The sequence below is a fragment of the Meles meles genome, chromosome 20 (assembly GCF_922984935.1).
Source record: "Meles meles chromosome 20, mMelMel3.1 paternal haplotype, whole genome shotgun sequence".
NCBI lineage: Eukaryota > Metazoa > Chordata > Mammalia > Carnivora > Mustelidae > Meles > Meles meles.
In genome coordinates this window covers 7,986,562-8,010,535 of record NC_060085.1, presented here as the reverse complement: position 1 = coordinate 8,010,535, position 23,974 = coordinate 7,986,562, and the positions used below count along the sequence as shown (strand labels likewise).

At 51.5% G+C, this 23,974-nt stretch overlaps 1 protein-coding gene across 7 annotated transcripts in view; it reads right to left on the bottom strand.

Moving 5' to 3' along the window:
• SMARCA4 (SWI/SNF related, matrix associated, actin dependent regulator of chromatin, subfamily a, member 4) overlaps positions 1-23,243 on the bottom strand; it is a 90,278-nt gene extending 67,035 nt beyond the window's left edge. For 2 of the 7 annotated variants that reach the window (XM_045989983.1, XM_045989984.1), the window contains exons 1-5: positions 22,942-23,238; positions 4,370-4,619; positions 2,351-2,483; positions 1,104-1,508; positions 662-760 (exon numbers count right to left, since the gene is read on the bottom strand). In XM_045989983.1, the coding sequence (XP_045845939.1) occupies positions 662-760; positions 1,104-1,508; positions 2,351-2,483; positions 4,370-4,591 (859 nt within the window). In that variant the 5' untranslated portion in view covers positions 4,592-4,619; positions 22,942-23,238. Of the gene's footprint in view, positions 1-661; positions 761-1,103; positions 1,509-2,350; positions 2,484-4,369; positions 4,620-22,941 lie in introns of all 7 variants that reach the window. The other 5 variants (XM_045989985.1, XM_045989986.1, XM_045989981.1 and 2 more) reach the window with 4 other exon arrangements.
• Between the last annotated feature and the right edge of the window lie 731 nt (positions 23,244-23,974).

Below are 23,974 nucleotides of genomic sequence, written 5' to 3'. Positions count from 1 at the left end.
ACCCAGTCAGCAGAAATGGAACGCTGGGCCACCGTGTCACTCCCCCTGCCTCTCACAGCATGGGGGTGGGGGGTGGGGGGGGCGTTCTCAGGAGGGAAGGGGGTCAACATGGCCTCTGGGCCCTGAAGGACGGGGTCTGTGGCTGCAGCAGCACCTCCCCACAGCCTCTCACTGGAGGCGTCCGGTGGACTCGGTCACTAGGCTCCTCCTCTCCTTGGTGGGGAGACCCCAGGATCACCACGACCCATAGGACAAGGTGGGGCAGGAATCATGTAGTGGAACCAAACCTAAGCCTCTGGGAACTGACCAGGGACACATAAGACCCAAAGAAGGCAGGGGCGCCTGGGTGGCTTAGTCGTTAAGCATCTGCCTTCAGCTCAGGTCATGATCGCAGGGTCCTGGGATCGAGCCCCGCCCTGGGCTCCCTGCTCACCGGGGAAGCTGCTTCTCCCTCTGCCACTCCCGTGTGTTCCCTCTCTCACTGTATGTCTCTCTGTCAAATAAATAAAATCTTAAAGAAAAAAAAAAAAAAAGACCCAAAGAAGGGAGGACTTGTTCTTGGCCACCTCTCTCTCAGCAGGCTCCTCTCAGGGGCTCCATGGCACAAGCCCATGATGGGAGCCAGGGAAGAGACCATGTCACCAAGACAGAGGGGACTTACCTTCAGGCCAAGGCTTGGGAGGCCCTCCGGGGGGCTGACCTGGCATCCCAGGGGGCACGCCTGAGGGTCCTGGGGGGGGCATGTTGGGCCCTCCCATACCTACACATCGGGAGAAACAAATAAGACGATCGAAAGCATCCCGTGTTTACGCCTGCACCCACCCCCACAGGCAGGCCTGGCTCCAGGGGACACAGCCGGCAGCAAGCCCCTCGGCGTGGGTAAGATGGTGGGGGTGGGGGCCAGGGAGGCAGCGGGAGAGGCAACACGGAGCACGAAGACAGCCCTGCCGCCCGAGCACCCTGAGCGCTGCCGACGCCATGCGGGCTCCGGGTGGCATGCCGCGGGCAGGAGGCCCGGGTCTGCGGACATCGCCGCCCACATCCTGGTCAGTTCGTTCTGCGTCCCCCTCCCAACCCCGAGCACAGGGGAGCGTGGGTCCTACCGTGAGGCCGGCTGTAATTTGGAGGTGCTGGTCCCGGACCCGGGCCAGGGCCAGGGCCAGGCCCGGGGCCGGGTCCCGTGGCGGACACAGAGGGCGGAGGTAGTGTTGGCATCTGTTGCTGCATCCCGGGCATCGGCCGCTTCCCCTGCACCGCCATTTGCAGGTGGTCGGGGAGGGGCTGCCCCCTGGCCAGCATCTTGTACGCCATGATCTGGGCTCGGAGCTGATGCAGCTGGTTCTGGTTAAACGGAGTCGGGCCCCGGTTCTGCTGTCCCAAAGCCTGGGGATCGGCACCATCCAGGGGGGTCCCTCCTGGCCCAGAGGACATCTGAGGGCCTGAGGACGGGCCGCTGGCTGGAACCGGACTGGAGGCGTGCTCGGAGCCGCCCAGGGGGGAGGGGTAACCTGTGAAGCAACGTGGATCCAGGTGGTCACTCGGCAACACACATCCTCTGATTTCTAAGGCAGAGATGGTAACATTCCAACTGTGCTTAGACCGGCTCCTATCCCGAGACAGGGGGCGGCCAAATGACGTTAATCCCATGATTCAAAGGAGCAGCACCCAGAGAGAGGAGACACAGTGGCCGGCATGACCGGTTTGGTTTGGCTCAGCTTTCAGCAAGCTGCCTGCCGACGGTCCATGTTGAGCTGTTACACAGATCCAGGCCTCCCTCAGGCCTGCCCTCCTGCCCCTCAACTTGGACAGACCACACCCCTACGTCCACTCAATGTGGAGCCCCTTGGAGGCAAGGAGCTCCCCACCCCAATGACTGGAGTCATCTACTCCACCCCTTCTCCAGCTGCCCCGGTTCAGAAAAACTACAGGGAAGGCTTGTTAAAGAAGAGCCCCGACCCCAAGATTCTCTCCCAGCCGTCTGAAGTGGGGCCCAGGAATCCACATTGCTAGTACATTTCTGGATGGCATGGGAGCTGCTGGCCCGAGAAGCCCACCCTGCTCGGCCCCTGTCCAAACTCCAGGGCTGCATACAGACACATCCCGCCAGGGTTCCCTCTTCGGAGGCGGCTCTAAGACAAGCCAGCCCAAAACAGGCCCCGGGCAAGCCCAAGCTCCCCAGCCCCCCGTGGCAGAGTCTCCCACAGGGCCGAACCACCTAGGTTTACCCTGAATCTGCCTGTGGGAAACCGGGAGACTCAGCTAGGAAAATGACCTCAGGACACCTGGGGTAGGGTTGGGGCGGGAGGGAGCAGGCAACGGACACAAGGAAAGAAGAGTAATGAAGCAGTACCTTGAGAGTGCTGATCCATGGGGCTTGGCGGCGGCCCCATCCCTGCGTGGGCCCCCGACCGCATCCCCATTCCCTTCATCTGGTTATAGCGGGGGTCATCCGACATGCCCTTCTCATGCATGGACTCCATTGGCTACAAGAGGGGACAAGGACAAGGCAAGCTCAACAAGGGGGAACAGGAATAGCATGCAAAGTGCCGCCTGAGAGTTCACGGCAAGTGGAAATGTCCACCCAAGGTCGCCCCGGTATGTACGCAATCACCGATGTGACCAAGCAGCTTAGGTCCAAGCCGTGGCCCTGGTACTGACTGAAGTGTCAAGGAGATGCAGGAAACAATGTCACTCGACAGTGGGGTGACCACCTAGGAGCCTGGAGGTCTGGAAGGGACAGACGGATCAGGGCGCCAGAAGACAGTTTCAGATGGCCAAAATACCGCACAGAAAAGACATGAGCTCCTGGAGAGGAGCTGTTTTGGTTGGGACACCAAGCTCCCGATTAATCGTCACAAGGAGACCTGGTCACCACCGATCTTTGGATCAGAAACCCTCTTCCTTGGGAGACTGTAAATGAGAGGAACAGACAGAAATTTCTGCCTGTAGGTATGATTACACTACGTTCAGTGTCCTCACTGATCTGAGATCCGCCTCTAGCCTATTAGATGGGAGGAAAGGTGTCCGTGGCATAGCTCTGTTCCTCCTAAGAGGCACATTGGACCTCTGCACAACAATGACACCTAATTTCCTTCCAAAGGCTCAGCACTAAGTACTTCCCAGACTGGAATGGCTGGTAAAGGGGCCATTTTCCGGGACCCTTCCAGGGCACTCTGGTAGGCCCTGGTAGGCACGAGTATCCTGGTCTCTGGGAACTCAGTCTAATGGGGGGCCCAGGAAAGTCAGCTACAGCTCAGTGTGTGCCATGAGAGAAGCAAGAGAGGAGGAGGAGAGGGCGCTTGGCGGGGACCACAGGAGCAGCTTCAAATGCAGGAAGGGGGGGTCCTCAGGAAGCTGACGCCTCTGCAGGTGAGGGGTGTCCCACTGCCACGGCCTCTGGCCCCTGGGCTCCTAACACGGTGCAGGACAAACGCCAGGTGTCTGGCAGACATGTGGAGTATGTGCAAGCGATTCCAAGAGGAAGAAACAAAATGGGCAGAGAGGGAAAGAGGCTGTGCTGGAGAAGCCAGACTCAATCAGTTGGCCGGGGTGGGGGGGGGGGGGGGCGTGGGGAGGTGGTCAGGTCACCAACAGCTTCCCAAAAAGGAAGCGACAAGATACTGTTGACAGAAATGTGCGGGGATGGGGAAGGCAAGGAGGGCAAGAGGGATGAGATGGCTCCACCACTGACCCGGTAACTGATCATCTCTTGAGACCCTACTTCCTCATCTGTAAAATGGGCACAATAGCCTACACCTGCTGGGCAAGGGGAGAGCTAAGCGGAATGGATATGAACACATGGACAGCCCCGGGAGCGAGACTAGAGGGGTCAGCAGAGACCCCTCACCTCTAGGCCGCACCATGTCCATCTTCCACGAGGATCTCTTGTGGTCTCTGAGGCTTGAACATGGCACTTTTTCCTTTAGACGCAGACACAGATAGGAGGATGTTTCCTTGTTTTCCCCAACCATCATCCAGGAACACAGTGAGAAAGGAACACTATTTGTGTTAAGAGGTTTGTTTTCCTCACCTCACTGGCAAAAGCATCTGATCAATTTCAAACGTCGTCAGGACAGTGAGTGCATGGCACCCAAGTGCAGGACAGAGTGAGGACACAGAGCACAGGTGAGCAGAGCCGCCTGAGTGCAGGAAACCATGTGACATAAGCCACCTTTTAGGGATTTGGACATTTTTATTTGTTAACAAAAGGCAACTGTGGAGCAGTGGGACCACAACTCCCGTGTGGGATGATGGGTAACGGGAGACACAAGGCTGCTGGCTCGGAGCAGAAGGCCGGATGCACTGTCCATCCTCCCACCTCCGATCACGGGGACCCAGTCAATCAGGGCAGTGGGCACAGGCTCCCTACCTTGTGCATCTGGTGCATGTTGTCCTGAGGGTACCCTCCAGGTCCCTGGGTCGGGATGGGGTGTCCTGCCGAGGGAGGTCCCGGACTGGGCCCCATCATGCTGTGCGCAGAGCCCGGTGAGGGACCCGGGCTAGGGCCCAACATGGCTCCAGGGGAGGGGCCGGGACCCGGGGAAGGGCCTGGCCGAGGAGTTCCACCCAGGGGTGGGTCTGGAGTGGACATCTTCACAGGAGCTGCAGACAGTGGTCTCCTGATGGAGAGAAGTCCTGGTCAGTCTGGGGGTCATGGCTATCACCAGGGCCTCAGAGCTGGCAAGGGGGGACCCCAGGCAGTATTATGAGAAGCAACCATTTGACAAGTAGCAGGCACCTTTGACATGCAACCCCCGACACCCAGACCTTTCTCCTCCATTCTTCTCACAAATGAGAACACATCAGGCATATAAACTCAGACCAAAATCCCCCAAGAGACGGATAGGACTCAGGAGGTGGAGGTCCACAGCCACGGCCCCACCTGGGGTCTCACTGCCCTTGCTATTCTGCTCACAACCAAGACAAGGCCTCAGGGCATACACCCCTCACACCTAATACCTGCCACCTTCCTAACAACAAGGGATAGCAAGACTAAGGTTCAAAGTCATTGCCAGCAACAGTATCCAACTGGGCCTCCGGAAGTTCAGCAAATACAAATATTCCCGGCAAGCGATGCTGGCTTTCCACTTGGGGCAGTGAGACCAAGTTTCCTTTAAAATAAACGAATGGAAGTCTGAAATGCAGGTTCATTTAGAGAGAAGTATTACATAAGTAATAGCACTCTGATTATCTGAAGCAGTTCTACAGCAATATTCAAGTGTCTGAGGTTAAATGAATGTTGCCGAATGCTGCCGAAAACTAAAAACTGATACTCAGGAACCATAACCCAAAGCCTCTACGAGATCCAAAACTATGCTACAAAAAATAAATAAATAAATAAATAAATAAATAAATAAATCAATCTATCTAATGATGATGGTAAATTCTCCTTGCCACCACAGGGCCATGAGCTGATAAATTTTATATATGCTTTTTATAATAAGAGCTCAATGTTCAGGTAACCCTTTATCAGTTGTGTACTTATGTATACATTGCCTTAAATATGATTCCCTTCAATCTCCTAATTTCTTTCGTGAGGACAGAGTAATTAATATATCTGCAGCGCTGAAATGCGGAAAACACGGAAAGAACACAGAAACTTAAAGTCACCTGGCATCCCACCAGACATAGAGAAGCTCTTACCAGTCCCGCAGAGAGCAACAAGCCACCCTGCCCTCCTTACCCCTTCCCAGCAGGGCAGGGGGAGGTGAGGAGTACAAAGAAGGGGCTGGGGGTTTCCTCAGAGACGTGGGACACCACCAGAACCACAAGGATGGAGCTGAGGCATGCAGGGTGGAACCACTCAGGGTGGGGAGAGCGGCCCTCATGTTGCTGCTGGGACCCCATCACATCTCCCTGCCTCCCTTCTAGATTGTTCCACCCACAGGCACACACACACATTAAACAGTATTACTCATTATTCATTAGTCATTGCACACTATAGGCAAGCTTTCCTCCACAGAATTATACGCAGGACTGTTTTTATCTTTTTTATCATTTTTATCACGCAGTAGTCCTCAAAAGGTGGATTCCGGTGGCTCCACTGAGTTCCCTCGCCCTGCCACATATGCGTTATTTAAAAGCCCCTCTCTTGGGGTGCCTGGGTGGCTCAGTGGGTTAAAGCCTCTGCCTTCAGCTCAGGTCATGATCTCAGGGTCCTGGGATCGAGCCCTGCATGGGGCTCTCTGCTCAGCGGGGAACCTGCTTCCTCCTCTCTCTCTGCCTGCCTCTCTGCCTACTTGTGATCTTTTCTCTGTCAAATAAATAAATAAAAATCTTATAAAAAAAAAAAAACAACCCTCTCTTGTTGGCACAAATGTGGGTTTTGTTCTGTGGATTTTTTTGGATTTGGAGTGACTCGTTCTGTCCCTAAACTTTACTGGGCACTTCTGGTTCTAAGAATAAATTCTGTTAAGAAGTATAAGAACATTTTAAAATCTCCTAATCAGAACAAAAGTTTGGGGCTCCTGTGTGGCTCAGTGGTTAAGCCTCTGCCTTTGGCTCAGGTTATGGGTCTCAGGGTCCTGGGATCGAGCCCTGCGTCGGGCTCTCTGGTCAGCAAGGAGCCTGCTCCCCCTGCCCCGCCACTGCCTGCCTCTCTGCCTGTTTGTGATTTCTCTCTCTGGCAAATAAATAAATAAAATCTTTAAAAAAAATCAGAACAAAAGTTTTAATTTGGAAGGCTGGCATATTTTCCTGGACAATAGATCAAAAGCCCAAACTTCTCTGTTCTGGTTTCTTGGCTAAGTGATAGAGCAGAGACAACCAGACCCCTCGGCAGAGCACGGACCAGTGACAGACGCATCGGCCTGACTAGGAACAGACCCAACTGTGCAAGAAAGCGCTCCATGTCCTCTGGGCCTCCTGGATTTCCTCCGAAGTGCAAGAAGCCTCAATGCTGCACCTTAAAAAAACTGACAGGAGTGCCGGAGGATTTCGTGTCTACTCACCATGTCTTCCCCATAAATGCAAAACCCAGTAAGCCCGAGGTGGGTAGAGGAATCAAACTTTTAAAAAATAACTTTGAGACCAATTCATTTAGAAACAAAATCAGACCTGATTCAGATACACGTGAATGGTCACACCTGCTAGAGAAAAGGATCCTGTGACCTCAGATGCCACTCCCGTTTCTGCCATGTGACAGTGATCTGTGTCCCAATCTCCTTCTCTAAAATGCAGAAGGTGGAGTCTGAAACCCGTAGCCCAGTGTTTGTCTAGGGCAGACGCACCTACAGTCCTACTTCACGGGTGGAGAGCTGAGTGACAGGAACACAGCCATGGCTGGGTCAAGGAAGATGGCTCCTCAGGGCGCCCTCGGGGCTCTTCACGTCCACAGACCCTCTCACAGAGGCCCAGAGAGACTACAGTGACGTGGTAAGAGGGAAAATGGCCCAGAAGATACTCAAGGAATCCTGTGGCATCCAGGAGCTCGTGGGTGCTTTCTCATCTGAAGGTCTCCATTCAAAGTCATACCAACTGAAACTGACAGCAAAATAAAATCCCCACCCGGGGAACACCTTCTCCTTATCTGAAGGCAGACATGCCAAAAAGCAAGCATTGGAAGTGTCTTTGGAATCATGGCTCTTAAGGTAATTTATACTTCGTATCAGATGTTCCCATCAAAACGCGTGGTACCGGGGCACCTGGGGGGCTCAGTTGGTTAAGCATCTGCCTTCGGCTCAGGTATGATCCCAGGGTCCTGGGACTCAGTCCTGCATCAGGCGCTCTGCTCAGAGGGGAGCCTGCTTCTCTCCCTCCTCCCGCTCCTGCTCTCTGTTGCTATCTCTTTCTCCATCTATTAAATAAATAAATAAAACCTTTAAAGAAAATGCATGGTACCTCTAGAAATATACTCCCTCCACTCACAGCAGGACTAACTTCATCAATGACACACAGAGCTCACTGAAGATCCTGGATAACATCAAGAAACACTTCAGTGGCAAACAGAGCTACCCTATGACCCAGCAACCGCCCTCCTAGATATTTACCCCAAAGATACAAATGCAGTGATCCAAAGGGGCACCTGCACCCCAATGTTTACAGCAGCAATGACCACAATAGCCAAACTGTGGAAAGAGCCCAGATGTCTGTGGACAGATGCATGGATGAAGATGTGGAGTGTGTATATGCAACAGTGTATTATCACTCAGCCATCAGAAAATGGAATCTTGCCATCTGCAATGATGTGGATGCAACCAGAGGGCATTACGCTAACCAAAATAAGTCAATCAGAGAAAGAGAACTATCATAGGACTTCACTCCTATGTGGAATTTAAGAAACAAAACAGAGGAGCAGGGGCGCCTTGGTGGCTCAGTGGATTAAGGCCTCTGCCTACGGCTCAGGCCATGATCCCAGGGTCCTGGGATCAAGCCCTGCATCGGGCTCTCTACTCAGCAGGGACCCTGCTTCCTCCTCTCTCTTTGCCTGCTTCTCTGCCTACTTGTGATCTCTGCCAAATTAAAAAAAAAAAAAAAAAAGAGCAGAGGGGAAGGGAGGGAAAAAGAAAACAAGACGAAATCAGAGAGGGAGACTAACCATAAGAGATTCCTGACCAGGGGCACCTGGGTGGCTCAGTGGGTTAAAGCCTCTGCCTTCGGTTCAGGTCATGATCCCAGCATCCTGGGATCAAGCCCCACATCAGACTTTCTGCTCAACAGGGAGCCTACTTCCGTCCTCTCTCTCTGCCCGCCTCTTTGCCTACTTGTGATCTCTGTCTGTGAAATAAATAAATAAAATATTTAAAAAAAAAAGAGAGATTTCTGATGATAGGACACAAACTGAGGGTTGCTAGAGGGGAGGAGGGGAGGGGGAATAACTGGGTGATTGGCATTAAGGAGGGCACACGATGTGATGAGCACTGGGGGTTATACGTGATGATCAATCACTGAACTCTACCCCTGAAACTAGTAACACACTATATGTTAATTAATTTTAAAAAAATACTCTTAGGCCAAAACATGGCAACATCTACCTTTGAGAAGCATGGAGTTTCACAAGAAAACATTTATTTATTTACTTATTTATTTATAAAGATTTTATTTATTTGACATAGAAAGAAAGACAGTGAGAGAGGAAACACAAGCAGGGGAAGTGGGAGAGGGAGAAGCAGACTCCCTGCTGAGCAGGGAGCCTGATGTAGGGCTTGATCCCAGGACCCTGGGATCATGACCTGAGCCAAAGACAGATGCTTAACAACTGAGCCCCCCAGGCCCCCAGGAGGCTTTTAAAAAAGGCACATGTTTCAGAAGCAGTCACCTCTGCAGCGTCAGGCTGCGAGGAAGCAGGTAAGTGGACAGGTCCACCAGCAGGAGCAGACTCATTTCTGGACTGAAAGGCACGTGAAAGACACGTGACAGTAAAGGGACCCAAACAGTACAGGCACCATGCAAAACCATCCTGAGCAGCACAGTGGTGTCCAGTTGGGGTGGGGGTGGGGGGTGGGCAGGGGGGATGGAACCGGAAGCAGCACTCTGGTCCTCAGCATGGCACGGAAGGGGGAACGTTTTATTTACTTGTACTAGGTTTTATCCTATCTCAAGTGCCCTGATTGTAGGGGTACGGCTGGATGAGCAACACTCCTGCAGGGCACCCCTGCCCCTTCCCACGGGGGCCACCCTCCCAGGGGCAAACACTGCTTTGACTCTGTCACTCTTTGGTGGGTTCATTTGTTACTGAACTGCATCTGAAGAAAAGAAACATACAGTAGTGTCCTTCTGCTCCTCCGTGAGCGGCATCCCTGTTGGAGGGACGAGGGGCATTCATTCTTCGTTTCGGGTCCGCTCTCCTGTTAGCGTGCTCTGTGCTGCCGGGTTTCGGCCAGCGAGAGAGAACCTGCTATGGACAATGTCACTTGGCCGACATGGGCACCCATTTTCCTTGGGTATCCAGGAGAGGAATCATTTGTCATAGGAAGGCATAAATTTAGCTTTGGCAAATATTGCAAGCTTTCCGAATTAGGACTACAGTCCCACATGACCGCCACCCCACAGCAGAGAGGAGAGCATTCCAGTTCCTCTACATCAACACTGACACGTGGTGCTGTCTGTCTAACTTGGAACCATTCCGGTGAGTGTACAACCGTACATTTTAATTTGTATTTCCCTTGCGACTAATGGTGCTGCGCATCTTTCTGCACGCTGGCCACTGACATGCCCACTTCCGCAAGGCCTTGCTTTCACTAGAGTTTGACTTGGGGATATGTGGCTCCTCTCCCAGGTTGGGGCTCACCTTTGTAGTCTCCTAATGGTGTCTGGATGCAGAGAAGTTATTTTCATGGCATCGGATCTATCAAGTTTGTTCTCACATGGTTAATGGTTTTAGAATCCTGTTTAAGAACACGTTGTCTATCAGGGCACCTGGGTGGCTCCGTCAGTTAAGCCTCTGTCTTCATCTCAGGTCGTGATCTTGGGGTCCTGGGATCGAGCCCTACCTCAGTCCTGCTCAGTGGGGGGTTGCTTCTCCCTCTCCCTCTGCCCCTCCCCGCACTCATGTGTACACTTTCTCTCTCTCCCCCTCCCCACAATAAATCAAATCTTAAAAAAAAGAAAGAAAGAAAATCTTGTCTACCTGAGATAATGCCAAAGCTAAATTTATGCCTTCCTATGACAAATGATTCCTCTCCTGGATACCCAAGGAAAATGGGTGCCCATGTCGGCCAAGTGACATTGTCCATAGCAGGTTCTCTCTTGCTGGCCGAGATTTGGTATTTGGTCTCTGCTTCAGTTTTAGGCTAAAACCCCTAGAATTTCCTAAGTGGTAGGGGTGTCTTTTGTTCCAATGAAGTGACTCGTGGTAGGCTCCGGGACAGCTTCAGGATCAGGGGCCAGCTGCCAGAAAGACCAAGCTATGATTAGAGGCTTGGAACGTTTGGCCCCATCCTCCAAAGGAGGGGAGAGGAATTGAAAATCACGCCCACAAGATGAAGCACCCATAAAATCTCTCAGCTAAGAGGCCAGGAGAGCTTCTGGGGTGGGGAACACATCCACATGCTAGGAGGGTGGTGTACCCCAACTCCATGGGGGACAAAAGCTCCCAGGCACAGGATCCTTCTAGACCTCACTTTCTTTACCTCTTCATATGGCTGTTCATCTGTATCCTCTATAATAAACAGGTAAACATATGTAACTCCTTGAGTTTCGTGAGCTGTGATATCAAATAAACCTGACGAGCAGTTCATGAGAACCCCATCTGTAACCAAGCTGGACAGAAGTGTGGGTAACATGGGAGCCCACTACTTGGGACTGGCATCTTAAGGGGGGAGCAGTCTTGTGGGACTGAGCCTCTGGGGTCTGCACTAACTCTAGGTAATTAGCATCAGAAATGACGTGTAGGACACCCAGCAGGTATCTGCAGAAACTTGCTCCCTGTGGAAAACCCACACATTTGGTGTCAGCGGAGGAAACCAGTTTTCCTTTACTATCTCAGGGTCATGAGATAAGAGGAAGGAAAGAGATATTTTAAAATCCAGAGGGAGTGTGACTTGCTCCCTCCTCCTAGAGATTTACAACTGCTGAGGATACAATCAGTGATAGAAATAACAGGGAAGATGACCCAGCCAGAAGGGAAGCAGGGCCTATTTGGGGGCAAGGACTGAGATTTACTCACTGAGCCCCCACCCCCACACCTCCCAGGAGGACTATCATGGGTCCTGCTGACAGAGGGGTCCCTAAGGCTCACAGGCCCCCCAGCACCTCAGGGAAGTTGCTAGAGTCACAAGGCCAAAGCCACCGTGCAACTCATGGAAGTATAGCCTGGACCGAGTTCGGACTCTCCTACTGGCCAACCGCATGATACTAGATGAGTGACTTAACCTTCCCCAGCCTGTCCCCTCCTCTGTAGGCTGGAGATGAGACCAATCCCTCCCTTGGTCACCAGCATCACCTGAGCTAACGCAGGCAAGGCATGTACAGGCAGGAAGTAACACCACCCTGCTGGCAAAGCCAAGGGCCCCCACATTGACTGAGCAGTTGCTTACTGCTTGTCACTACTGACCCAGAAGCAATATGCAGATTAAGTCCTTCCACCCTCCTCTTTTTTTTTTTTTAAGATTTATTTATTTACTTATTTGAGAGAGACAGTGGCAGGCAGAAGCAGAGGGAGAAGCAGGCTCCCTGAGGAGCGGGGAACCCAATGCGGGACTCGATCCTAGGACCCTGGGATCACAACCTGAATCAAAGGCAGACGCTTAACTGACTGAGCCCCCCAGGCGCCCCTCTTCTCTTAAAGAGACACAGTAGTAAATAAGCCAGTTGGGAGATTTTGCTTCCTAACTTAGCCTACCCCACAGGACAAACCTCAAGTGATGCTCCTGTCCCAAAGCATTCAGAACAAACTCGGGAAGTAAAGGCTGCACAAGGCGGCTTTCCCAGACTGGGGAAGGAACAGAGGTTGCCTGAAGGCCACAAAGGCCCACTGCAAAGACCAGCTGTCACAAGTGATGAGATCCACCCTGGCGATCAGCGGGCAGGATCTGAGCTACAAACTATCCTTTGCCCTCTTGGATCCCACTGCCACAAACGCGGTGTTCGTATCCATCATCAAGCTCCTTTTGGCCAGTCAACCTTTTTTTTTTTTTTTTAAAGATTTTATTTATTTATTTGACAGACAGAGATCACAAGTAGGCAGAGGCAGGCAGAGAGAGAGAGAGGAGGAAGCAGGTTCCCCGCTGAGCAGAGAGCCCGATGCGGGGCTCGATCCCAGGGCCCTGGGATCATGACCTGAGCCAAAGGCAGAGGCTTTAACCCACTGAGCCACCCGGGTGCCCCGGCCAGACAACCTTCTTATAGGGCAGGGGTGGGCCTGCCCCTCTTGAGAGGTGGGGAGGGTCTGGAACAGGGCACTATGGTGCTCCAGCAACATGCCTACTCAGGAGAGCCTGCCAAGCTTGGACAGAAATTTCAGAAGTGAGGTGGGATCTGAGGGCAAATGACGGCCCTCTCCCTACCCCCTTCTTCACTCATCACGGAACACTTCTACCTTTCCTACACAGTAAACTAAGGATCTGGCATTGTTGGCAAATTCCTAGGGTCCCCAAGGTCATCCTCTGGTCTTGAGGGCTTCAGAGGCTTCCATTGTTCAGACCAGACTTGACAACAAGTCCCCCTATGACAAGTCACTTGGTGTCTGGGCTGGGAGAAAGAAGGTCATTGAACACAAAACTGAAATCCATCCCAGACCAGAGAGCCACACCTAAGCAGATGAGAAAAGTGAAGGACGAGGGGACAGAGGAGACAAAATAGTGAAACCACTAGCACGTGTATGTGGGAGCCTGATTGAGGAGTGTGGAGCCTGCGCGTCGGGGGTGTTTGGGGGCTCCACAAGGAAGGAATGGAGCCTGGGAATGCAGGTAGACAGCCTAAAGGACTGTGATGGGAAGTAAAACTACTCTGGGGCGAGAATCAAAAACCTGAGATCTAAGACATTCAGTAAGCTGCAAGATGAGAACCGGTTCCCAGGGCCAAGGGGTCTGGAGGTGACGTGGCCACATCACCTTGACTTCTCTGAGAAGCACCCCAATCGCTGAACAATCAGAACCCCCACACAATCCATGCCCCGTGAGGCAGCTTCATGCACACGGATGTGGAGGAAGGTCCAAGAAGCAGCAGAGGAAAGAAGGGAGCATCGATGCAAGGTGTGCCTGACCCAAGCCCCACTATGCTAACCGTAAGAACAGGTGCAAGTTCATCCGATCGTAGAAGCCAGCTCAAAGAAAGCTCGCCGAACCGTGGTTGGCAGCGGCCAGCAGCTCTCTCAGGAGGTGTATGAGGGGGAACTGACACTTTCCACATCACGGAGCTCTGGTGTTTTCTGTGTGTATTTATTTTTTTATGATAATCTTCTATTACTTTTGTAATCATATTTTTTAAAAATGCTAAAATAGGGGTGCGTGGGTGGCTCGGTGGGTTAAGCCTCTGCCTTCGGCTCAGGTCATGGCTTCAGGGTCCTGGGATCAAGTCCCACACTGGACTCTGCTCAGCAGGGAGCCTGCATCCCCCTCTCCCTCTGCCTGCCTCTCTGCCTACTTGTGATCTCTCTGTCAAATAAATAAAATCAAATCTTTTTTTTAAAAAATGCTAAAATCGGGGCTCCTGAGTGGCTCAGTTGGTTAAGCCTCTGCCTTCAGCTCAGGTCATGATCCCAGGGTCTTGGGATCAAGCCCCACATCAGACTCTTCGGAGAGCCTGCTTCCTCTTCTCTCTCTCTACCCGCCTCTCTGCCTATCTGTGATCTCTGTCTGTCAAATAAATAAATAAATTTTTTTTAAAAATGCTAAAACCAACCAACCAACCTAGATCAGAAAAATACCTGGGAAATAAAATACCCAGAAAAGATGTCTAGAAGTACCTTTATGGAAATTAAAAAGATGAAAGGATGTGAGGACTGCATTATTTTCTGCTTTCAACTTCATCAAAATTATCATTTAAAATAGAAACATCTACTGACGTTCAAATGCGGAACCAGACTGCTTGAGGAGTAGGTCTAGTTTCTTCTTTCACACCACCCCTTGCTTTTCGCTTATAAAAAAGAACAGCGGTCACAACAAGATGGATGGATCTAGAGTATTATGCTGAGTGAAATAAGTCAGTCAGAGAAAGACAAAAACCATATGATCTCACTCATAATGAGGAATTTAAGAAACAAATGAGCCAAGGGGGAAAAAAGAGAATTTAAGAAACAAAACAAATGAACAAAGAAAAAAAAGGGACAAACCAAAAAAACCCAGACTCATTAACTATGGGGAACAATCAGTGGGGCGGGAGATAGGAGCTGGGGATCCCGGCCCGCACTTACCATGCTGAGCACAGAGGTAAGGGAGGAGTAACTGTTATATTACTATACTGGACACCTGAAACTAATACAACACTGCTTGTTAACTATACCAGAATTAAAATTAAAAACAAAACAAAACAAAATAAGTAAAGTTAAAATAAAACGAACGGTGGTGGCCAGCCACTGAAGCAGGACAGACAGCTAATAGGAAATCGGGACCTTCTAAAATGTGCTTGCTAAGACTATGTTTTTGATTTTGGGTTTTTTTCTTGTCTTGCCTGAAAACCAGCATTATACTTGAGCTTGGCCCCAGGAAAGCTGCAACTTCGCTCTTTGGGCATGGAGGAATTTGTTCCCCTCCAAGTTTCATCAGCAGACACACTGTGGTCCTGCCCCGCCAGGGTACTCACATCGGTCAAGGAGCTGGCCAGGGATGCCTTCAGCAAAACCAGTCTTATTTGTTACACGAAAACTACAAAACGAGGTTTCCCCCCAATACTCTACTAGGAAAACTGTCCATACCTGACCAGACCTGGCACATTGGCCCGTGAACCCGGAAGGACGTATGAGATGAGGCACCTGCCGTCTTAGGGAACATACGGAAATAGCTTATTCCTGACACAGTGTTTCCCCAACACTGGCTGCTCAAGCCGGCTGCCAAGCATTTTCCTTGCGATATAATTAAGCGGCAAAAGCTTGCCCTACATTTAAAAAAGGAATACCCTTCAGAAACAAAAAACTCATGTCACGATAATTAATTACAACGTCTTATCGGTTCTACCTAAAATGCAGACATGCCAAGTCTGTCCGTTACCAAGTACAGTAGTTCCTCCTCCCACCAGCCCGCCCATGCAGGTTTCGCTTTCCAGTTTCAGTTACGCAGCCCTGGTCCTCGAGCAGACGATCCTCCTGCTGAATTTCGCCAGAAAATCAATAGTAGCTTAACTCTACGTCACAACACCTACATCACTCACTTCATCTCATCTCATCTCACTGGCATTTTATCATCTCACATCCTCACAAGAAGGGCAAGTACAGTACAATAAGGTATTCTCAGAGAGAAAGAGAACATCCATGCAACTTGTATTACACTGCTATTGTCATAAATGTTCCATTTATTATCAGTCGTTGTTAACCTTAAAAATAAAATTGTCAGGGGGCACCTGGGTGGCCAGTCGACTGGCTCAGCTCAGGTCATAATCCCAGGGTTCTCGGATCAAGCCCCGCATTGGGTTCCCTGCTCAGTGGGAGCCTGCTTCTCCCTCTCCCTCTGCCTCTCCCCCTGCTTGTGTTCTGGGTCTCTCATGGTCACTCTGTTCTCTCCAAGACATAAATAAAATCTTTAAAAAATAAAAAATACAATAAAATTTCAGGGGCAGCTGTGTGGCTCGAGTCAGTTAAGCATCTGCCTTTGGCTCAGGTCATGATCTCACGGTCCTGAGCAAGGAGTCCGCTTCTCCCTCTGCTCCTTCCCTGGCCCATGTGTGTGTGCATGCACTTTCTATCAAATCAATAAATAAAATCTTCAAAAAAACCAAAAGCAAAAACACTGGGGCGCCTGGGTGGCTCAGTCGTTAAGGATCTGTCTTTGGCTCAGGGCATGATCCCAGTGTCCTGGGATCAAGTCCCACATCCACTCCCACATCAGGCAGGAGTCCTGCTTGGCAAGAAGCCTGCTTCTCCCTCTCCTACACTCCCCCCACTTGTATTCCCTCTCTCGCTGTGTCTCTCTCTGTCAAATCAATAAATAAAATCTTTAAAAAAAACAAAACCTGTCAGTTAATTCACCTACAAAAATGTATGCATTCAGGAGTAACAGAGAACTATAATCTGGGATAAGCAAACTATGGCAAAACCAAAGGCAAGTCCAGAGAACAAAGAATGCTCCTTTATGGAAGGAAAGGGGGAAATTAGGAGGGCTGTTATAAACAAGAAGTCGGCTGGAGTAAACAGGGAGTTCAAGTTGTAGTAGCGTCTCACTGGCTGTGCGGTTGCTGGGGCAGAAGAAAAAACCTTTCTCAGCGGGGGTAGTAAAGTACTGTGACCTGCAAGGTGACTTCCAAGTAGGTCTGTTCCTGTCCGGTCTGGAACTAAGGACTGGTAGGGCTCGAGAGCTCCTCTTTCTGTCCTCCTGATTCCATTTAAATGAGGTTGCCTACGATTAATTTTCACATTGTTCATCTCTTACTGTGCCTCGTGTATAAATTAAATCTTACCACAGCTATGTCTGTATAGGAAAAACAGTAGAGATAGGCTTCGGTACTATTCATGGTTTCAGGCATCCCCTGGGGGGTCCTGGAATGTATCTCCCACAGATAAGGGGGTCTTACTATATTATTTTTAGCCCAGGGAATTACATATCATTATATTCACTGGAATCCATACCTCCTGCCCGCTTAAAAAATTTTTTTCTTTCACTTGAAACCTACTGAAGAGGACCTCCTCATCTACAACACACCACAAGATGTGGACCCATCACAACGACCAAGCTTGTTTTCTGCCCTTGGGGAGTTCAAGCTCTAACCCAGAAGGGGACAGGGTCTCCACTGAGAGAATTCAAACACTGACCCACCTGTCCACTACATGGGCGTTTTCCAAACTCTTCTGACCATGACCAGGAGTCCCGATGTGACGCAGCAAACACACATCAAGTAAATCCAACCGGCTTTACAAATCTATACTGACCACGCCCCCCGTTTAATACAGAGAGGCTCTCTTCTTTTTAAGGCTGGGGAAGCCCCACCGGATGGATATCAGGTCTACGACTGCGGGGTCTGCTGAAGTACCTGCCACCTGTTCAACACTGAGAACGACACCTAACCTGCGGACAGGGTGGGTGGTGCCTATACCGCCCACTGTCACTTGTGACAGGCCCTCCCAGCCACCTCAAATATGGACTGAAAACCAGCTCCGTGCTGAGCAGAGTACCAGGTATCAGGAATGCAGCAGCTAATAAAAGCCCTGTCTCGTGGAACTGACAACTGAGTGACAGAGGCAAGCACACAAATAAAGATGACATGGTATTCCTCGTGCGGGGAGGGGAGAGATGCCACGAACTTGTACCATGAAAAAGTCAGCAGGGGTAACAAGCTGACAGGACCAACCATGGTGGCCAGGGATGGTCTCAGGGAGGGGATACACCTGAGCAGAGACCTGACGTGGAACGGGAGCCATGGGAGCCATGGCACGGGCGGAGCAGCAAGTACAAGGGCTCGAAGTGGGACTGTGCTGGACTGGAGCAGGAAAGGGGGATGTGGCAGCAGGTGAACTCAGAGATGGCTGGGGAGGGCAGATCACAAGCCTGGAGGGCAGGAGTCTACTCTAGGTACAAGGGGAAACCGCTGGAATGTTCTGGACAGGGCGGTGACATGGTCTGATGATGGTTTTAGAAGATTTCTCTGGAGATGCTGATGAATAGATGAAAGGTTTAAAGGAAGAAAGGAGTCAGGCACACCTGCACTCAGGTCATGATCCCAGAGCCCCGCATCGGGCTCCCTGCTTGGCAGGAAGCCTGCTTCTCCCTCTCTCACTCCCCCTGCTTGTATTCCCTCTCTCTCTGTCTCTCTGTCAAATAAATAAATAACATCTTGGAAAAAAAAAAAAAAAAGAAAGAAAGAAAGAAAAAGACAAGGGTCAGTGGTGACCAAGGTAACCAACAGGGCTTCAGCAAGCACATGCCCTTTGAAATATGAAAGGTGGTCCTTCCTCGGGGCTGACTGACCTTGGAGCCAGATTTGGCAAAGCCCAGCAAGGCTGGATTTCAGCTCCAACTTGCATCCCTTGGTTCAGTATTGGTGACTGGAGGTGCCAACCGGGGAAACTATGGGGTAAGAGGGGGTTGGAGGGAGGAACAGAGGGGAACGGGGTTTTCTGCTCAGGAAGGTTAAGTCACTCGTCCAACATCACTGAGGAAGTAAGAGTCCTGCCTCGAGTCTGCCTGACTCCAGGCTTGAGGAACTGATTTAGGCTGAGGATCAAAAGGCAGAGGAAAGCCTGAAAGGGTGCCAAGTGCGGGCAGAGCAGAGCACTCTGACAGGCAGGGGTATCCCGGCTGCATTCCCAGGAGGCGGGCTTGGCTGCGCACAGCAAGTGGACTCCCGGGCTTCAGCATCATCATTCAGGCAACAAGAGCACCCACCGTTCTGCTTCACTGGGACTTTTGGTGCAAGTCAGGGTGACCCACATCAAACCCCATCCCCTCCTGTAACAGGTGAGGCTGCAACTGCCGCACAGCCACCTGCTTCCTGAGCCAGCGGGGCATGACCTACCAGCAGAAAAGAGAACTTGAACCATCCCAAGGAGCCATTTGAAAGCCCACTGCTACTAAATCTGGGGTCCGGCCTCCTTCCATCTCACACACAGCTGATCAAAGCCCAGACTATCCCCAGGAACAAGTATCCATGTGCCAAAATAAAGACATGCCCCCTTTATAACAAAGTTAACAGTCCCAGAGGGAAACACTGGGGACCAGTCTAGTTCCGAAGGCTTCCAAGGGGCCCGGGCTAGTTTATGCCCCTCAAACAGTTAACCTGTGTTCTAAAGAAAGCCCCTTCTCTAAGGGAATTGAGAGGGAAATCGATGCCTCCCCTCCTTTCTCTCTGCCCTACGAAATCCAACCGCCCAGCAAACGCAGCTACATCTGACACTACCCTCAAGAGCCTTTCCCTTACATGAAGGTGATCTGCGGCCAAATTTCTCGAGCCCATCAAATCCGCGTCCTGAAAAGGCAGTATCATTAGCATGCAGTTAACAGAAAACTCCCAATGCATCTCTCAAGGAGCCTTAATGTTTGATCTCCTTAAGGCTGACAGCAATGGCAGGTCCATTTAGCCTCAGACTTGACTCTGATGTGTTCCTCTCAGACATTTCCCCCCCAATATCCTAGCAGCTGTCACTTCCCGTTTTACAGTAGGGAAGTAATTTTGCATATCCCCCTAATTTTTTATTTACTCGTAAAGGTTTTTGTTTGTTTGGGGGAGGGGGCAGGAGGGTTGGGAGAGAGAGAGGATCTCAGGCCAACCCCTTGCCGAGCACAGAGCCCCAAGCTCGATATTACAACCCTGGGATCATGACCTGAGCTAAAACCAAGGGGAGACATAACCGACTAAGCCACCCAGGCGCCTGTAGTCTTTTTTAAACTCCAATTCCCTCTTAAGTATTCCAATCAATGTTACAAGTTACAAGGAAATACGTGAGATGGAAAACAAACATTTGATGTTTTCCAAAACCCATGCCACCAAACACTTCTTTCTTTCCAGTGTATTATGGTCAAAGTGCAAGTTTACAATTTTTAAATTAGGAGAAACAAAACATAAGAGTTGATTCCTTTGCTACAACTTTGAAAACATACAGAACTATTATCACAGCAGAGCAAAAATATATTCTGTATCTCAACCGGCCAGGACGTTGTAGGAATCCTAACAAATGACACCAGCTACCAACATTCAGTGCTGTGTGCCAGGCACCGTTCTAAGCACTTTACAGTTGTCACTGTTGTTTAGACCTTGCAGCAATCCTCATAGTTGGGTACCATTACTGAACTGTCCCCCTTTGCAACTAAGGAGATGGCTATGATCGAATGAGAACAGGGCCTGTTCCCCGCTGAATCCCCAGCCCCCATCAGGGCCTGGCTCATGGTAGGTGCTCAATGCCCACTTGTTCAAACGAGGAATGTGAGGCTGGGCCATTTCTTGCACAACGGTGGGGGGCGCCACTCATGTAGTGTTCTGTCTACGGTGGGTGAGAACGGGTCCCTCGGTGCCATGGCAGCCTTAATGATGGAGGCCAAAACCGGCTGACACATCTGAAGACTCACTAAATGCCAGGAACTGTCATGCCCATTTCTCTAAGGCACCAAGAGGGAAAGTGGTAAAGCCAGGATTCAAACCCAGAAGGCTGAAGAGAGCCCTTGGTGAAGAAATATCCCTGAATGTCAGTTTCTTCATCAGCAGAATGTTGTTCTCACCCAACACACCTAATCCCTCCCACATCCCTTAAACAGCTAAGACAAGGAGCAGGTCTAGGGCTACTACCTCCCAGTGTTCTGAGGGTCCAAAAGGAATGATAAGGGTATGTGGCACATGAAGGAGCATTTATTATTGTCATCATCATATAGGAACTGATTTTAAAGAAATTAGAATATATATAACGAGCACATCAAATCTGAACTTCCTGGGATACAGGATGACTCCAAATTTTGTTTTGCATTCTTTAAATAATTGACACAGACAAACACAGAGAGAACAACATTAACTACTGCAATAAATCGAGCGCTCACTATACGCCGGGCACTGCAGTGTGTTAAACAACTTCCCATGTTGTGTTTTCAACCCTGACAACTGTGGCAAGCATTGCTGCCATACCTGTTTCACAAGTGGGGGGACCTACTGGGGAATGCCTTGCTGGAGGTCAAGCTAGGATTTCGAAGGCTGGGTGTGAATTCAGGGGGTCTAATTCCAGAATTAGCAGTCCTTGCCACCACCCATACTAATCACCACCCCACACCCTCGTTCCCAGGGACGTGGGCCTGGAAAGTTAAAAAACCAACACGAGCAACTAACATTTATTGCTTACAACCCAAGCCCGGTCCTGTGCCAAGCATTTCATGCATGTACTTACTCCATCCCCCACAAGGACTCTCCTTCATTCATTCCACAAATGCTCCCTAAGGACCTAGTATGGGCCAGACCCAGAGTACGCTCCAGGACACCAAGCAGACATGATCCTGCCGTGCTGGCCCTCAGAGAAGGATGGATGTGTAATTACACACTGGGCACGGAAAGGATCAAGGCGATATGTGAGTGTAGCAGTGGAGAGCAATGCCTGGTCCAGGTGGTCACATGCAAGCCTGGACATCCTTCCTGATTCTGAGAAAAGGGCCCCTCTTCCATCAGCCTCCCTGATCCCATCGCTCCCCTGTGCATCCACTGTGCTCCTCTCACAGGAAGGGTAATGAGGATTACATGATAGGCCACCGGGAGTTGTTCCCACATTTACCATCTGTTCCCCTACAAGACTAGAGAGGCTCCTAGGGCATTCAACCACCAGACCATCTAACACCCAGTAGGGACTCAACAAATATTTGCTCAACAGTAAAGGAGGAGAGTGGGCCCGATGGTAACAGTAGTACTTCCCATTTGCCAGGAACCATTTTACAGGTCTTCACCAACTCCATTTGTGGCATTATCCCCATTTCACAAAGGAGGAAACGAAGCAGTTCAGAGAGATTAGGCTATTTATCCAAGGTCACACAGCTAAGTGAGTGACAGCCCAGGGAATCAAACTCCATCCGGTCTGTCAACTGAAAACTTGTTTCAAATTCCTAGGAACTGCCTCTTGCACTTATTCCCTAGGTTCCCCAAGGATTCACTGGGGGTAGGGGGGAACCAAGACTGGTGTCTTCGTGAGACCAGCACAAAACACTCTCCTAAAGGCCCACGTTTTAAATAAAAACCTTCATCTGGAAAATCAATTGAAGGCGAAAGGATGCAAAACAAAAACAATGCTTTCAACAGCGAACAGTTCTACCCGTCCTCCCCCACTTGCTCTAGACTCTCCACTTCAGGGCAAACATTTTGAAGTCACCACTTGGAAAGAACTGGGGAGTTATTTACTTTTCTTTGAAAAATCTAGAATACGTGATTTTTTGTTTTTTTTTAAATAAAATGTTAGGTAGGTTAACCCAAAGGGAATGCTAAGGCTCGTTTCCAGGCGACACTGAACTCATCTGCGGGGTTTTCCTACTGAGCCCCGACCGCAGCCTCCCCAAAAAGACAACATTCGGGTCGGACCCGCTACAACGTAACCAGAAAAGCTCCGACGCCTTGCTATTGTTGCTGCAGCGACCGACACAGCGACCCGGGGCCAGGACCCCGGCCCGCAGAGGAGGCGGGGAGCTTTGTCCGGCGACCCCGGCGAGAGCGCGCGCGCGGCCTCCACGCGGCCCGGGCCCCCACCCCACGGCCCGCGGATGCTGTAGCCGCCGCGGCCTCGCTACGCTGTGGCCTTCCCCGCGCGCGCGGTGCCGGACAGGCTTCTTGACCCTCCGGCGCCGCCGTACCCCAGCCCCGCTCAGGGCGCCCGCGGCCCCCTCCCCCCTCGGCGCCCCGGCTCCATTCAAACCGTCCTCCCAAGCCCCGCGCCGCGCTCCCCCCGCGGCCCGCGTTCCTTACCGAGAGCCGCCGGCGCCGTCGCCTTCCCGGCGCCGCCCCCGCCCCTCCGCGCGGGGCCGGGGGCAGAGTGGGCGTCTCGCCTCTCCTCAGGAAACAAAGAAGCCGCCGCCGCCGCCGCCGAGCAAGGGTAAGTCTCGCGCGCGCGCCCGCCCGTCTCGGCCGCCCCCCCCACGCCGCCCGCGCACCCGCTGCGCGCGCACCCGCCAACTCCCCTCCCCCCCGACAATCGGCTTCTCTCGCTTCCGCCGCCCGCCCGGCCTCATGCGCGCGCCTGTCCGCCCTTCCGCTCCCAGTGCGCGTGCGCGTCCGCTCGGGCCTTCGGGGAGGTGGGCGGGACGAGAAAGAGCTGGCGCTCCTGATGTACCACCCAACTCAGTCCGGGAAGGTCTCGCTCATGCGCACCGGGGTCTTCGTCCTCACGCTGCGTCCCCACGCCGCGGAGCATGCGCAGAGCAGGCGCCACTGCGGCGGCGATGGTGCTGTTGGTGGTGGTGGTGCTTCTTGCGGCTGTGACGGGAGGTTGGGGGAGGGGACGGAATGGCGGCGGGGTCTGCGGGGAAGAGTTGGCCGAGGGTCCTTGAGACTCGGAAGTGAAGACCCGAGGCCGTGCGTTAGGGCGGGAGGCAGGCAGGGCAGGCAGCCTGGACTGGGGCTGAGACTAGGCCGGTCTGGGAGCTTTTATTCATTTCTGGTCGGGGGATGGCGGGGTCTGTTGAACAAGGCCAGGTGGACCTCGATCGTGGCTGCCTTTTCGTTAGCACTTACCCAGCGCTGTTCGTTTGCTAAATATTTTTTTGATTTGCTGCTAAGCCCCAAGACGTAAGTCTTGTGGCATCGCATAGACGAAGCAACCATGTTAACCGTTGTCGAGCTCTGCTAGGAAAACAAGCAAGAGGCAGAAGAAATAAGTAGAATATATTGTGTTGAGATGGAAACATGGACAGTTGTGGGAATTTTAAATGGGGCCGCCAGAGACGGTGTCATGGGAAGATATTTGAATCAAAAGGTGAAAGCAGTGAGGGGCAGAGCCTTG